Raw genomic sequence first — 18,340 nt, forward strand, 5'->3', positions numbered from 1 at the left:
TAAAAAAAAAATTCACGCTCGTAGAGCGAAAAGAACGTTGTACGGGAAAAAGATGCACACACACACGCCGTCGGTGTTGTTATTAACATTATAAAAGAGCCATAAATTGTTGAAAAATCGACCACCGTCCACGAGTCGCGTTTTACATATAAATGTTATCACGTTCACGAATATATTCCAAGATTTTGTAACATATGGCGAAGTTATAACGTTCACACTTCGCTGTATATGTTACAAAATCTTGCATTAACTCGGGAATAGTCACCTGAGGTATTTTTATAATTTCAGCAACGAAAAAATGTGAATTGTAAAATGGATATCGTTTTCTTTCTTTTTGAACATATTTTCTCTCTTTTGTAATAATGATTACAAATCTTGAAATGCGCAATCCATTGAAAACTTATATAAAAAAAGTTATATTAATTTTAAAAAATCTTTATTTTTTATAAATACTATTAAAATATTCGTAATAAGCTACTTAATGTACTTATTACGTTTAATATTTCTCTGGTTTCTACTTACTTTTTCCAAAAATTGTGAGTAAATCTATAATATTCTCAAATCGAAAAACAATACATATATCGTTAATAATGGTGATTTTTAATTAAAGCATAAAAACACCTCAGGTAATCGTTTACATAAAAAAATGAGATGACTGCTCCTGGGTTAATATTGTTGAAATGTAAAATTCAAATTACTTTCCTCATCTGGATTTTGCGAACGATGGTCGATTGGTCCCACGAAAAAAAAAAATGAAAAGAAAGATTACGAGGAAATGCATTTATGATTTCCAATTCGCAAGCGAAGCTACAGCGAACAAATACATACAGCTAAGTTTAGCTATCCTTACGAATAGTTGTTAACTGTAGGATTACAAATAGGACCAGAGCCGTGATCCTCATAGAAGTGAATAGACAATTGCGTGAATCGTTTGCCGGATATCCGAATGCCTGAGGATCCTCATGAAAGTAATCGATCTGCGATCAGGTTTCAAAAGTGCGCGATATTTAGAATATAAAAGATAAAATGATTTCGGTATTTATGGGTCTGCGGATATTCAGATTTCGGCAGCGTTTATAGATCAAAATCCCTAAGATACTCACACATTCCTAGAAACGTTTCGTTTGAAGACGCTAATCGTTGACAAAAAACCCTTGACACGCCGTTGCCAACGAACGTTAATCGCGGCATCGATCACAGTCCCTGCTGTCATCTTTTTTTATCATCCCTATTGTTACTCCTCCGCTGTTCTGTTCCGCGAGAACACTGACGAGAACGATTGCGAACGCCCAGCATCGACGTTTCGCATTCACGCGTTTTCCTGTACTACATGTAGCATACACTAAAAAAAAGAAGAAGTGTTTAATCTTAAGTTGTTAAAATATTTTATTCTTGTCTCCGTTTTTAAACACTTAACCCTTCGTAATTATATAATACTTCTTTTGGGATCAAAATTACCTCAAATGGTTGCCGTATTCACAGTTCTATGAAGTAAAAAGAATTATTGATTAAAGGGGTCATTGACTCCAGTGTGATCACAAAGGGTTAAAGATGTTCATATTGAAAAAAGTTTTAAACTAAAATATCTTTAAGTGCCCAAGCAAAACAACAAGTCATTATGATATCAAAATGATTCCAAAATGATCATTAAGTCATTTTTCAATCATTTCGATTCATTTTAATGTCATTTTGACGTTATCTGTTTTGGGATTAAAAAAAAAACGAAGACAAAAGTAAAACATTTTATTATCTTAAAATTAAATACTTCTTTTTTTAGTGCATGTGTGTACACACACACACACACACACACATTCGTACGCATAAAATGCACGCGCGCATTTAGAAGTCTCTCACGAAGGCAGACGTTCCCTCTGTCCTCGTCGTCGCACGATCATTTCGAGCCGCATGTTGTAAACATGTTTCGCACTCGTATCCGATTATTTAAAGACTCGACGATCCGGAGTTCCTGGGATCCTCAAGGCTTTCGGAAGCGATTCCTGCAGGGTGCCGACGCTTCCGGAAGCTCCTGATGCCCGGAAACGGGGGCTCCCCTGGGATTCGCGACTGCTGGCCCGAAGATTCGAGGCACCGACGGTTTCAAGGATACGCTACTGATTGCATTTACGCGCGTAGCCGAGGAACGGCAGCGCGTTGTTTTTTTTTTTTTTTTTTTTTTTTTTTTTTTTTTTTTTTTTTTTTTTTAGAGCAGGCTCGATGAAACGACGCGGCGCCACGCGCCACAACGTTAACGTTCGCGTTAGCTTAAGTATGGGGTTTTTAAGCTTTTTAAAGTTACGGCCACCGGGGGGGAGTGCGATATCCCCTCCTCTCTCACGCCCCGGTTGGCGGCAGGTGATACCGGTAAGTGCAACCAGTAACTTAAGCACGCCACACACCATTACGGTAAATCATTAATATGTAAGAGTATAGAGTATGTAAAGTGACATAAAAGAAGATGGGAGAGATCGCAGGCGAGAGATCGTGGTTTTTAAAATTCCGAATGAACGAAGAGCGTATATATAAATATAAATATGAATATAAATATAAATATAAATATAAATATAAAGTGTAAGCGATTTCGTATTTTAAGCGCCGGATAGGCGGGTTTCACAGAAATTAACTGACGAACTATTAAGGATTATTATTTATTAGCTATTACAAAAGTATATGATATAAAAATCTATGTATATTATATAAACCTTATACTAGTAGGGGAAATCAAATTTTATGTACCACAGAGCTATTTGTATAAAAGGCATTTGTTTCACTACACGAATCATGAATTGTCATCGCTAGACATTTGATTGCCCATCATCGTCATTGCCGTCACCAGCCTGACGGCAACTTTAGGTAACATATATTTTGGATAATTAATCATGAGAAGATTTCTAGTTTTTATTAGGATCTTAGGTATATACGTACGTTTGCATTACCTGTATTTTGTCAGGATTAGTTATTAAGTTTCTAAGTCACGTGCGCGCTTGTCAATGCGAAGAGACTGGCGTTTTTAGCGAACGATTTTTATGGAAGGAACCTTGCTCTGTTCGGGCCAATCAAATTTGCAAAGGAAAAAGTCGAGGAGAGCGTATGTACCTTCGAGTTTGCGGGCGAATCGGCGGCGTGTCAACTCTTTCTGTCTGTAGATAAGAATTCGAAAAATAAAAAAAAATCTCAAGATTGAGAGATCCAAAGAAATCCATTGATTCAAATCGATTAATTTAGAAATCGAAGGAGACTATGGATTCGTAGAAGTGTTTAGATATTCGAACGAAAAATTAAACGATGTAATATCTTTAAGACTTCAAACACCTGTTCCGATTCATCAATCGCAATAAAAAGTTCTAAATTTTCTTTTTTCGCTTTAGAATAATATTATTCCTCCTCGAAATAGAGATTGATCGAGACAGGGGATGAAACAGCTTCAAAAATCCGACTCGGCCGTCGTTCGTTCGGCGAACATTCACTTCACTTGTATCTCGCTTCACTACACTGTGTAGATCCGATCGCTTTCGCTGTATGATTTTACAAAGAATAAAGAATACCTACAAGACACAGATCGGAAGGCGTTTATTGAACAGTCCACGATGACCCCAGCGGGATCGAAGATATGTACGGCGGAATGCGCCGATATGTGAGAGGTAAGTTTTGTGTTCGGTCACACGATTTTATATATCGTCTTCTGCGATGTAAAAACCATCTCTCAATTGAAGCTGGATGTAGAACGATATTGATGCAACCATCGCATAAAAAGAGACTGGAAATTAAATTACACTGAGAAAAAAAGGGTATTAAATTTTAATATAAATATTTATTCAAATAATACCGCATTGAAAAAATTTCTGGTTGAAAATGGACGAATCAGAATTTTCTGATAAAATTTATTAGAATTTTAGTTGAGATAATCGGAATTCTGGTTGATACAATATTTTTGGTAAATTTACTAGAATTCTTATTTTTACCAGAATAATTATATCAATCAAAATTCTAATTATCTCAACTAGAATGCTGGTAAATTTAACCAAAAAATTCCGATTCGTTCATTTTCCATCAGAATTATTATTTAATCCAATTACGCCATTTTTCTCAGTGCAACTAAACATTTACTTACAGTAAATAAATATTTATTCAATAAAAAAAGATTGTTAAAATTAACGATTCTTGTACCAAATAAATCTTTATATTTAGTAAATATATTTAGTAAATATTTTTATTTTTGATACTATTCAATCAAATGATTTATTAAAATTTAGAATTTTTTCACTGATTTCATATTTTACACGCTGACAGAAAAATGTCGAAGTATTGCGAAGCAAATGTTACGAAATTTGATTGTGATAACGAAATTCTATGAATTATATCTCATTAGTTGCAAAAAAATAAAATAGATGGCTTATTTGTTAAGAATAAAATTTTATTTCGCTCGTATTTAAATAAATATATTAATTAATATTTAAAAATTCAAATTATTAATTAATATTTTTAGGCATCTTTTTCTCGGATTTTTGCACGAATTTCTCTTTCGCGCACGAAAAAACATTTTTGCTGAAAGATCTAAAAATTTATCTGAATACATTTAAAAATAATTTTGTTTAGACCATCCAAATAATGTTATGTAGAATGCTAGTTGCTAGAATGTGAAAACTTTTTGCAACATTGTTATCAAAACTTAAGTGTTGTACATAATTACTGTTATAGTCCAACAAGGTTACTTTCAGATTTACCTCTAGCTAAATTTTTAGACACTTCAGCAAAATTGTTCCTTCCGTGCAGATTTCGAGGATTTAGGTCAATTTAGGTGAAAGCAAGACACAGGCGTAAGATACGTTTTTCAATAGTTTATTTTAAACCTCGTGTTACAAGATAAGGCTAGCAGCAAGGCTTTGTTCGTGCGTGTGGATTTCCTGTGTTGTACGTGTATGTAATGTGACGCGTGTAACAGAGTACATGTGCGATTAATACAATAAAGATCGCCGGAAGGTCACGTGCGAATTGAATTACAATATTCTTTCATTATCGATATCTTTTTCATTTCTTCCCGTTTATCGCCATCACGACTCACTTACGCTTACCAAGAAGAACTTGGCACGTCATTTATGGAAAAGCGTAGAAGATACGGAAAAGTCCAAGTCGATCGGCGAAACTCGAAGATTCTTGAAACTGATGGAGCTAAAGTAAAAAGTCGGTACGCATTCCAAAAGTGCGAAGATAGTGCGGATTACTTAAATTATAATCTGTCGAGTTAATTGCGACAATTCAGACTGATTGCATATCCTCATACAGCGTGAGAGTATAAAATCTCTTTCTACAATTCTACAATTCTGTTCTACGGCGCAGTAGTAGTTTTGATCTACATATTCTCAATGTGAATTCAGTTATCCCGAATACATACAACGTACCTATGACAATCAGCGTGATTTACATCAGTAAGACTTCTCCACATAATTATCTTCACCCACGTATTCACGCTCCTTTCTCTCCCTCTCGTTCGCACTTGCATGCATACAGAGACAATTACGTCACTTTCTCTCTCGCGCACTTTTATAATAAATCCAGTCTCTCTCGTTACAACACGTAGGTCACATCGAGTGATTAAAAACGATATTGAAGACAATATGTACAGATTGATTGTATACATGTATATACTAAATTATTATTAATTTGAACGACGAGTTAGTACCTTAGTGAATATTACAGTGACATTGCACGCCGAGCGGAACGATTGGGTTGGTGATATCGTTCTTTATTTGCATCTAATGAAAAATTTATGTATTCACAATTAATTAATCGACTTTAGACATTCCAATATTTACCATTTATAGAAGTGACAAATAATTTTTAAAAAAGCACTGTAAAGAAGATTAAAGAATATAGAAACATTAAATTAAAAATAAAATCATATCGATAATTAATCTTTACAAATTTTCCTATACTTACCTCAGCCACAACGATGCATTAAAATTATTTAGACACAGCTATTCTGAATACAGAATAGTTACTCACTTATTCTGATATATAAGAAATGACACGAATCGTTCTATCTAAGATACAGCGATAAAAAGAGATAATTTTGATAAAAGAAGAAAGAAAATAGAAAACACAGAACAGTTTGTACCCGATCGTTCAGTTACACTCGGTCGAAAATTTGGTCAAATTAATTAATGAAATAACTCCTTCTCTCCTCGTATAAATATTTAAATAATCCAGTTAAGTAACCGTTTAAAGCAAACGGCGTATATATTATATTAAAAAGGTTATCCTTTCGGCTCCTTTCACTTCCCTTATCGTTCCCTCCGCGAAACTTATCTCCGACAACTTAACAATTATATATACGTTGCAACATGTATAACATATACATATATATATATATATATATATATATATATATATATATGTATATATATTAATTAACATTATCAATACGCGTTTATTCGACGATCTAAATTTATTACATCATGACGCGTAATTGGAGTATCTTTAATCGCCCGGTATAGCTTTGTATGTGATGCAGGAATATATATATTTCTATAAATGTATGTATACATATATCTATATTTATTTAAAACAACAAAGACGAGAGACACCCACATATAATTTGTCATACGAAGCTTCCGACTTTTTCTCCGCGTATAATAATTTCAATTGTCCGTTAATACGATTTCAGAACGAATCCAGATAGATGATCTAGAATTCCACGAGTACAAAAGTGATACGCTTCCGAGATTGAATTCGAGAGATTTGACACTGCGCTGTGTAATGACGTATGTTACGTGAATGCATGTGCGTGTGTGAGTACGCGTGTGGAGGCCTTTTTACGGCACGGTGCGTTTGACGCGGCGAGAAAAATCACACGTGCTTATCAGCGTATCATTGTCGTCGTCATCTTCGTCGTCATCGTTGCCATCGTCGTGGCGATCATCATCAGTGCATGGCCCAGCCGATGGTGTAGTTACGAGAAGCTCTTCCCATGCGGCGCAGGCGATCTGCCGAAAGAAACATGCTCGAGGGAGCCATTACGGTGGGAGGTGTTCCAGGGGCTCGATGATCGACGTGAGGATTTCCCAAGAATCGGCCTGGGAGACTTCGAGTTGGAGCTCGACGAGTTCACGCGGCCACGGATCCTCACATCCGCGGACATTCAGATCAGTAGCTGCGTTCAGCAGAAAAAGCGACTTTGCAATTGTAAAATTCTTTGATATGATTGATTTGTATCCTTAATTCCTTATTGGATCTAAATGTATGAATTAATTATATCAACTTTTTATCAATCATATTAATATTTAATAATATTAACTTTTAAGTAGATTGGTGGCCACAACCCACACACCAAACGTGATTCTCTTAAAAATATCTTATTCTGATAAAGGAAAATAAAAAGTATCGTCTAGATACCCGGAAGTCTCAAGATTCATTATTTTTACATTCCTCTATTTCACAAGGATACAACTGATATAAAGTTAACTATAATAAAATATACACTGTAAATAATATACACTGTTGATTCAATAATACCATTAATGAAATAAATATGCTCTTGTTTTGATAAAATTTTACTTGTTTTATTAATACTGTTATTGTAAATCAACAAGATTATTTTCAATTAAAATGATGTTATTGATTAGCATCATTTTTTTCAATGTACTTGTAAAAAATATAACTATAAGATTAAACAGTTATAATTCCCTGTGTTCTTTTAATTGATAAAATGAATTTTTTTGAATTTTTAGCACCTAATAGTTACCAGCTTCCATATCTTTAGACTATCTACTTACTTAAAAATTAAAGAATATTACAACAATTGCAAAGTTACTTTTTCGAACGCAGCCAATGATTCTCGAAGACGGAGCGATTCCAAAGTCATCGACTAAGCTCTTTGGATTCGCAGATCCTCGAACTCGCGGATCGTCGAGAGATGATCGGACAGACGGGTACAGCAATGAGATTATTTTATCCGGCTTCAATTAATTTATCCGACAACTTCGACCGCGTTTCAAGTGTCGCTTCGGTCAATAAAGATAATCTTCCTCCTATATAACGTCAGTAATTGAAAAACGTACTCAATTTCCGATATAAATGTTTAACAATATAAAAAGGATTTGTCGTGATATTTGATGAATAAATGAAAATTGTACAGAATGTCCCAGGATGTAATATAAATCCCTGTAAGCGCGTAAAAGCTTCGTCATGAAACCACGTAGTGATAAGACCGGCTGTTAAAGCTCTCGAAAAGTAAACGTAAAAGGACACTGGCAATCTGCATCACGATGATTCTTCAGAAGAGAGTAATTCGCACCGTCCGCTACCACTTTTCCCGGATTTCCCTTTTTTCCCATCTCGCACCGGTCGTAAAGCAAAAGTAATTAACGCGGGTTACGCGGGTACTATGTCGAGCAACGACGATAAAACACTTTACGTGTCAGAAATTTATATACACGCATGGAGCTTGCCGCATTAATTCGCACGAAGACATATAATATGTATGTCGTACCTCGACGTGTATCAGTGATCTCGCGGTTGTTCCCGTGAAGGCAACGAATTTCTCGCCGGCGTTAATTTCCGAGTCGCAATGAAAAGACGGAAATTATATCGTTCATTCACGTTATAATCACTTTTGCAACGCAACGAAAGTATAATTGCGCTAGCATATTATTACAGGCGTTTATTAGTCGCCTTAATGGACGTGTTCAAGTTGACAAAAAAGTTAGCCTGCTTGCCAAGCGATTTAACATGATGACATTACTTATAGATCCAATCAATTATACTAGATATCGAAGGATTAACAACCCAATCTCTTGAGTTAAATGACATTTGATTATGTTTAACTTCTATGTGTATCAAAATGTAAATCAGTCGATTTCTGTGATTGATAAATCGTTTAGTTTCAAAATAAACAACGTCTATATTAACATATATACAATACTTAAAATAACTAAATTTGACTCTTTAATACATATTTTTGAGTAAAAAGGAGCAGTGGCAACCTATAAAAATTAAAAATATGTCTCAAATTGAATATAATTTGGCATTATGAATTTAACAGTATAAACTAATTAATCACACTGTGATTAATATCAAAAGTACAGCAACCCAATCTCGTGAGTTAAACATTTTATTATATTTAACTTCGACATGTGTCAAAATGTAAATAAATCTATTTCTATAGAATGAATGGCTGAATGGCTAAGTTTCAAAGTAAACAACATCATGTTAACGTCCTGTGCACTTATAAAAACAATAAATTAAATTTCAGTCAAATCAATTTAATATATACTTTTGAATTAACTTGTATAATTCTACGCGGAGAAAATAATTGGTAGAATTAACTGGAATTTTAGAGTGGAAAATGAACGATTCAGAATTCTATGTATGTATGTGGTTAATTTATCCAAACATTTTTTCCGCGTATTGTTTTAGCTAAATTAACGATACATTGAGTGGAAGTAGCGGCGACCTATGGAAATGATTAAAAACAATTCAAATTGAGTATAATTTGATTATGATTTGATTTATTCTAAGAACTAAACTATTTGATATTTGCAACTACAATTACATATTACTGTGATCTATAATTATAATTATGACTACTATAGTATTAGTAATAATAACTATCCGGTCAATGATCGAAACAAAAAGAAATAAAAATAAAATTAAAATAAGCGGTACATTTATTAAAAAAGTAACATATGTTTTGTGATCGTAAATCCTTTTTTAGTATAATACAAAAAATATAAGAGGAAACGCAGAGACTATTCTAACATAATTTAGTAATATAAAATCTGCAAAACGCAAAGCTTATTTTAGCATATTTTATTTTTAATTTTATTTTTATACCTTTTTGTGAGCTCGACCATTGACTGAATTTTTTATAGTTTTGCTTTGCGTGATACAAGCGAATTTTTACTTTTATAATAATAATAACTATGTTTCGAGATAATAAGACAAACATTAATTAAAAATTACGAGCGATTGAGAGCAGTAATAGCGCAGTAATTGGTGCGTTTGATCTTGATAATATATTTCACTTCTTATATGACAAATCGATCGAACGTTTCAGCTCCATTCGAGCCATCTTCAGCTTGAAGCAATTATGTGTTCTTGATTAATATCAATGTGATGTATTAAATCGAAGAGTACAGTAAGGAGTTTCTCAATTCCAAATTTAAGAAAGTAACTGTCAAAAAGCTATACAGCTAAATGACTGCACTGCTAGACTGCACACTTTTGAAGGCATTACAATAATGTATTATATCAGAAAAGAAAATTAAAAAATATCATTCGATGTAACTGCGATTTCAACATTGTACTAATAATAAGTTCGTTTGTGTAACGAAACTTATTGTTAGTTCGATATTGAAGTCCACAGCCGCATCAAATAATATTTTTTAATTTTATGAAGATGACTCAAATGGAGCTGAAACGAGTTCGGGTTTAATGCCGAATTCAAACGCCGTTAGTGACTTCTCTTAATCACCAGAAGGAGCCATTTTCGACTCCTTAAACATGACAAATCGAACTCAGATCTACAGATCGCGAGTCAACCGCACCGAGCAACAAGTCACTCGATACTCCAATAATAGCTACATTGATATGATTGTAGTTATTTGCCACAACTATATATGATTGATAAAATTACACGTATAGTTATTATTTCTAATAATATATGGTAATCATAATCACAATTATAGTAATATATAATTATACATAATTACAAATACCAAACAGTCTTTCTCTCAATATACGAATTTAATAGTGCACATTCAATAGCTCAGCGAGCAAGCTAGCAGTTTCGTTCGGCTCGAACACGGCCAATGATTTTAGGAATGATGATTTCGAATTCCCAAGACTTTCATCGGAGCGACGCAAATCTTTTCTTCATCGTCTATACACTTGCCAGCGGGACGTAACACCGCCCGTCGTCACATCGTACTTATAGCGATATTTTTATTCAAGACCGTGCCGACAAAAACAGGCACACCGCGCCCGATAAATCTCACGGATTCGCGAACAAAGTCGCGCGCGGCAGTACCTTCGATATAGAAATCAGATTTATTGGCGCGGCGTGTTCCGCAATTTTTTGCCGATTAGGGAAACGGCTGCGTCTGCCATACGGAGATAAATGATTCGCGCCCAAGGAAAGTTCGGAGATTCGAATTGCTGGACTGTGTACGAGCGCTATATCCATTCGCAATTTTTCTCGACAGGTGGGGAGGTTTGATCGTTTCGTTGCCTCGTAGCCTCCGGTAGCTCCGGCGCGAGTAATGCTGTGACAAAATGCGCGCACGACTCGTAACAGATAATGCGAAACGTGACTCGCGATACGAGAGACGTGAGGCCCCGGAGCGCCGTTACTTGTTATCGGAACACCGATAAGAGATCGCGTCGCGAGTACGTGACTCATGGCGAGACACGGTCCACGGCGTGGGCTCGTTAATAACCCAACACCAGCCGGCTTTTGCCGGACGACGGCATTGCACGACGGCGGTGCACGTGTTAAGTTACCGTGCAACCGCGCTCCGCGTTTAATGGGAAATTAATTATCGCGGTGCGAGTACGTGCGCGCACGAGGATATGGACCAGGGAGCTTGTAAGCGAGTTCCGCTGCGCGATGAAAGCGCAGGACGAACATCGTTGTGTAATTCGTTATTACCGTAGCATCTCGCCATGGGCGCGCGTGGTACGACGTAAGCGCCTGTAATACGTCAGCGCTAATTAGTTTTGCTGTCGGACGATCCCTTCTCGGAGTTTGCACTGGCTGGATTCGCCGATTTTCCAGCGGTTGGACCTCGCTCGAATTTTTCGCGACCTCCTTGGTGTTACTGAGAGAAAAATTTTTGGTACTTGTAACTGTAATTACACGTTACTGTAATTATGATTGTTACTATTATAATATTTTACTTTTATTATTATTATATTATTATTATTATTATTATTATTATTATAGTAATAATCTATAATAATAATTTGTAATAATCATAATAATAATATATATAGTTCTATCAACAGATATTAATTAGCAACCGAATAAAATAATTATAATCATAGTTATTGTTATCATAAGATAGTTGTAGTTATTGCACTGAAAAATTTCGATTGAAAATGAAAGAATTTTCTATGGTTAAATTTATTTAGAATTCTAGTTGAAATAACCGGAATTCTAGTTGATACAATTTCTGATAAAATCTCTCTATTAGAATTCTTATATTTTTACCAAAATAATTATATCAATCAGAATTCTAGATATCTCAAGTAGAATTCTAGTAGACTTACCAGAAAATTTTGATTCGTCGCATTTTCCACCAGAATTACTATTTAATTCAACCAGATTATTTTTTTTAGTGTATATAATAATTTAATATTTGTTGTATATATTAATTTAATATTTGTGGTAAAACTATACATATAATTATAAAACTATACATATAGTTATTATACTAATATTATAGTAATAATAATCATAAATAATATGAAATATAGTTATAAATATACCAATTTTTTCTCTCGATGCAACCAAATGCGGATACCATAAATACGGTTAATTACGCCGTTAATCAATTTTGCAATTTGAATCGCGCGGCGCCGAAAGGCTGCAAATTCAATTCGTCGAATTTTCAACACAAATTTGATTAAAAAAACTTCATCCGTTAATACGGATTTTCCCGAATGGGGTTACGCGGTTGATTTATATAAATATTATAAACGTGATTACAATTTTCGGAAATTTCGCAAAATGCATGCATATTTTTCTCTCTTTTGGAAAAAGAAGCGATTCATTTTTCGTTTACACTGATTTTTTTTGTGAGAGAAAAGCGTTTCGTATTTATTATACTATAATCGAATAGTAAAATAATTATAGTTAAGAACTCGATATAGTCATTATAATGATAATAAAAATAATTGTATTTATAATTCTTTACAAAAAGATTTAATTGGCAATCGAAAATAACTACGAATTATAAAATTATAATTATTAGTGCCAACTATGTATTTTATTTGATATACAGATCTACATACAATTATTAATAACTAACACATAGCAATAATAATTTAAAAAATGAAGCTCCTAGCTGTAACTACTTTATCATGCAATTATAATCATATAAATACGAAATATTTTTCTCTCAGTAAAACTACTTTTGCACGAAAGATCGCTTATCACAAAGTGATTGTGACAAATAAATTCCAGCAATCACGATCGAACTATTACGGCCAAACTATCGGTGGGAAAAAAAAAAACAGATAAATCGACAATGCGACGACAACTTCTTTATGAAACGTGTAAAAAAGGTGGATGAGGTAACTCCTTCGTGAAACTCCCGGGACAGTCATCGAGCTTTTCACGCTCGATTGACGCGTCCCTAGATTTCATCTTCCCTCTTCGAAAATTCTAAAGTACTTCCATCATACTTCCTTACTGTTTCTCTTATCCATTCCGTTCTTCACACACCTTCCTCTCGGCCACGAAACATCGCTACAACCTCTTCAGAAATGGCGCTCCGTCCTATTCTTCCTTTTCTATCCTCCGGACCCTCCCTGATGGTTCCTCCACCTCGTCGGCGGTCTGTTTATCTGTTCCAGGATAATTCAGATCGCCCTCCCCCGCGTCGGTATACAGGACGAGCCACTTCGTCAGAATTTAATGCACCGTAAAACGAGGCTTTTCCCTCCCTCTCGTTCTCTATCTTCGTGTCTCCCTGCACTTCCGAAGTCGCGACTGAATCCGCTTTATCATTACCACTGCAGTTGCAAGCGCGCGCCTGTGATTTTGCAAGCTCTCGTTGCCGAAGAAATCCGCTCGCGGGATGTAGCCGAGATAAGTAAAGCCGACGAAAGCCTCGACCCGCCCGATAGAAGTCGCATTCGCTCGTCCCATAATGAGAATTCTACGAACTCGATGCATCACCATGCGATTCCGACGATAATTTTTAATTAATTGTTATATACAGAAATCTTTGTTGAGAGAAGAGATTCATTTTAAAATGTCCCAAATATCTATTTTTGAACGTGACTGTGAAAATATGTTACGTAACTATAAGAGAAAGAAGAGAAAAAACGTTGGGAAAAAATAGGAACGTGTAATCATAATTTGCTCTGAAACTTTTAGAATGAATCTTATTGTGAAGAGTGAAATCTCACTCTTAAAGATTGAAAATTGAGCCACTCTCTTTCGAGACGGGTTCAATTTTCATTTAAAGAAACTTCTTTAGAAAGGTTTTAGAGAAAACAAATTGTGATTACAGATTGCTATTTTTTTCTTACGTCTCTTTATTTTTTTTTTTTCTCTGGAGAATGAAATTCTACTCCAAAGAATTTAGAGAGTATATTTGAGGTACACATTAATATATTTGGGACAGCCTGTATTGTGTTATTGATTTATGTATTTAAATAAACGATAAACGAGACTGAAATTTTTGAACTAGGGGTCACTAATTAAATTGCATGATACACAGATCCTAATGGAGAAAACGGAAAAATATTTGCTGTAGTCAGTACGTTTACATATGCGTAGGTGCGAATTCATACACGTTTGGATGAATACATATAAAAACTCGCAATTTGCTCCGGCGCTCGTGTATGACGAATCGCGTGCTACTTTGTTTTGTAAAATTGGCAGGCAGATACTAAAATAACGAAAAAAAAAAAAATAATAAAGGGGAGGGGGTGGAAGGAAAGAAAGGGTAAAATGGAAGAATAGCGCCCGGCGATAGAAATTCGAGGCAATCTATTCGGTAATTGAAGCTTCCATTATTTTTCCGGCAGAACTGCGTACAACCAACTCTTTTCGTCGATTCTCTTGTTTTCCGCGTTTCTCTGCATTTCGTAATACTGTACATGTATATAAATTTTTTTTTTTCTATTAGGTCAATGTTTTTGAAATTGTACACTACGGAAAATTCAGCACCTTTCTGAAAGAAAAATGAACGATAAGCGTCCTGCGACACGACGATTTAAATTGGAAAATCCTGTAATCTCTCGGTGAGATGTGAATCTCATAGAATGATTCCAAAAACAACACTAAGTTAGGCGTTTCCAATATCCACGACAAATATTTTTATTTTGCGATGAATAATATTTTCAACATATATCTTATACATACATTTCGCGTATATTTTTGTACGATACCACGCTATCCGATCATCAGGGGGTGTTTTTCTCTCGTTTAATAAATTAGTTCACTTGATCAGTAAAAGTATGACTCTTCATGCTTTTACGGTGTGCATTAACTTGTCAATTATTATTAAAGTAGATCTAATTCACGTTCTAATTACGTGTATAATAGTATATAATACTATTGGTTAACACATTGTTAACGCATTAGACACATACACTATTCTATCAATTTAATATATCTACAAATATATAGATGGTGATTGTGTTAACTATATCATACTACCAAACTACCTTTGCTATAATACACGGTTTGTGCTGCAGTGCCTACATTGGGGGATGCAAACGTGTAAATTAAATCAAATATGTATAAAGAGATGTTGGACACAAAGTTGATTAATAATGCATTCCTAAATAAAAATACGTAAATATACATATCAGTATGTAATATGCAGAATAAATAAAAATACACGACGTACATGATCCGTTGTAGCATCTAAACTTCGTTGTAATGTCGTCTATTAATAATTCTCTCAAGCGCACTGTTAAGATCATTTTCAATACGATGCAAAATTAGCCCTCGCATGTTCGGTACCGAGATTGAACTACGTTTTAGAGGACGGGAAGGCAAGATTTCTGGATTGCAGCCCGCGTTTAACCGCAAGAATGATTCCGGGTAGCTCGAGCTACAAAACAGCGGCTAATCGGGGGTAAGCTTGAAAAAAGTCACGGTGCCTAAGCGTGCCATTATATCAAGTAACATGCGGCCCTCGCGCGCGTTACAAGCTTGCATGCGCTTAATCACCGCGATCATGGCGAGATCGGCACGCACGCCGATAAAACGGGGGTGGCGCCTCGCGAAAAATATACCTCGCTCGCTAGATATTTCGGATGTTATCGTGGAGCGTAAGAGTTAGGGCACCAGATGCAATAAATACGGGGCGAGGAATTAGATTTGTGGAATTAGAAACGAGGAACTTAGTTTTAACATGTAGGAAAAACATGTTTTCAGTCCACGGTAAATAAGTTAGTTTCGATACTGAAAAAAAAATGTATACTAAATCTTAATACATATTTCTTTGAAGTAGACAATTACTTACATAAATAAATATTTATTCGATAAAAAAATAATAGTTAAATCACATTAATGGTTTTCGTGTTAAATAAATATATGTTTATATTTAGTAAAAGTTTACTTAGACGAGTGTTTCAAATATTTATTAAAATTTAGTTTTTTCTTTCCAGTGTATGTATAATAAGATTTATAATGTAGTGAACAAAGTTCAATAATGGATAGTTTTTAAATTACAGGCTATTTAAAGTGAATACTAGATATAGTTTTACACCTTAAATACATCATAGCTTAAAAACTATGATACATCATTGAGCTTTTGTCACATCTCTTATCTTTATCACATTATAAGATATATTATACCTAAAAACTAATTTATTTCATCAGAACCTAATTTTCCACATAATTCCGGGATCCTTTACTTCTTTGAATCGTTTAACGCTTAAATACCTTAAAACCTTCAGATATTAATTTTATCTTAACGTTAAATTCTTTTACATTAATTCTGAATTTCTTTACGGTTGATAAGCTTTAAGTATCAAAATATTTAATTCTAAATATTAAGAAGAAGTAATAACGTCAATTTCATAAATATTTAACATTGGATATTAACAAAGTGGAACAGCGCATCTTGAAACATCTTCTACAAGAAAAGAAAAGTTCTACTAAAACGATATCTAGCATCAGCTTTAAAACATCTCGAATAATAATACAACTCGCAAATCTCAAAAGTAAGGACGGGATTTATGCATGCAGGTGTAATAACAATTATTTATTTCCTTGGTTTGACATTGGGAGAAATTAAAGGCTTCGTGATAAAGTTCGCGTTACTTCTACGCACGCATTTGGGACAACAATTAATTCAGTATTGTCACGTGAGCTACGGCATCGCCGGAATTGTCCTGCCATCCAATTTCTAGAATCGTACGTCGCACGTTGCAATGTAATCGAACCACCCACAGTGCGCGTGTAAGAGAGAGCGCGAGAGAGAGAGAGAGAGAGAGAGAGAGAGAGAGAAGTATATTGTACAAATATATATGTACTCCATGGACGACACTCATGCAGCACGAACGGCGAATATGTACAGCGTCGCGAGGGGATGTAAAACAGGGGTTGGAGAGACGAAGGGACGAGGTAACGGCGAGCAAACGAGAAACGGAGAAATGCGATTAAGCGACAGTAGTCGGCGGTACATTGCGCGTTCCGATCTCGACGATTGCCAAGCACGGGCGATTCCCAACGTCAACGGCCAATGTTGCCTCTAGAGTCGTCCATCCTATGCAAATTTCATTCCCGAAGTCAGCACTGTTGCGGTCATCTCACGAGACGCTCGGTACTCGATCGCGTCGTAAGTGGGAACGATCGTCGAGAAAGTTTCGCAACTATTATCGTTGAATAAACTGATTCGAGCTGTAATTTAAAGAGAGTTTAAACATTCAAAGGGACTTCACGATTCTTCTTGCAATTTCATTCTTATTTGCATTATTTGTATATTTCCTCTTTATTTGCATCCGTAAATATTCGCAATACATTTTTCTTAAGGACTGATTAATTTAACGCGCAGAGAAATAAAAAAATCGAAGTCCACGCGGGCATTCTCAGATTTGAAGCTACAGACGTTATCATATATTGTATACGTACAACGAATAGGGAGTCATGTAACATAGACGTGCAGTTTCTCATCTCGCCATCGCCGTCCTACTTTCGTTCGCATTTCCTCGCACAGAGAGACACAATAATTTTCTTAGCAGTCGCGTAAACGACAGGATAAGTGGGTTAAGCCTCTAAAGCGATGACATAGCGGCAATAAGATCGGTCGATATGCGGAGGAAGTGTACGATATTTATATAACATAATATATTTGTAGTGTGCATTATATATAGATATGTATATGTATATGTATATATGTACAAATAATACCTAGGCGAACGCCACTTCGCGTTAAGATGTCGCCACCCCGAGCCGGGACTGCCGTACTGCAACAGATACCCGAAACATTGTCATCATATGTGTTTAGCAACCATGAAAAAAAAAAAGAAAAAATACTCTATCGTTCCGAGATGCATGCCGGTAAAGAGTACACAAGAAAATAGACACGAACGTGTCGCTCGACCTGCGTCGCATTCGAGAGGTGCAATTCTTCATTTCTTTTTTTTTTTTAATACT

General features: G+C 35.1%; 2 protein-coding genes across 29 annotated transcripts in view; one reads left to right on the forward strand and one right to left on the reverse strand.

Annotated features, from left to right (window-relative positions):
• Positions 1-18,340, forward strand: part of Fas1 (fasciclin 1 Fas1 domain-containing) — a 380,082-nt gene that overhangs the window by 322,850 nt on the left and 38,892 nt on the right. The window lies entirely within an intron of this gene.
• tmod (tropomodulin) overlaps positions 4,821-18,340 on the reverse strand; it is a 70,295-nt gene continuing 56,775 nt past the window's right edge. For 8 of the 17 annotated variants that reach the window (XM_087412197.1, XM_087412204.1, XM_087412200.1 and 5 more), the window contains one exon: positions 17,640-18,150. Coding sequence is in view for 4 of the 17 variants with exons in the window: in XM_087412204.1 (XP_087268330.1) it covers positions 18,116-18,150 (35 nt within the window). In the remaining 13 variants the exon portion in view is untranslated. Of the gene's footprint in view, positions 6,981-11,644; positions 11,814-13,409; positions 17,585-17,639; positions 18,151-18,340 lie in introns of those variants that run through there. The other 9 variants (XM_087412198.1, XM_087412201.1, XM_087412208.1 and 6 more) reach the window with 6 other exon arrangements.

The sequence above is a fragment of the Acromyrmex echinatior genome, chromosome 12 (assembly GCF_024713525.1).
Source record: "Acromyrmex echinatior isolate Ae372 chromosome 12, ASM2471352v2, whole genome shotgun sequence".
Lineage (NCBI taxonomy): Eukaryota > Metazoa > Arthropoda > Insecta > Hymenoptera > Formicidae > Acromyrmex > Acromyrmex echinatior.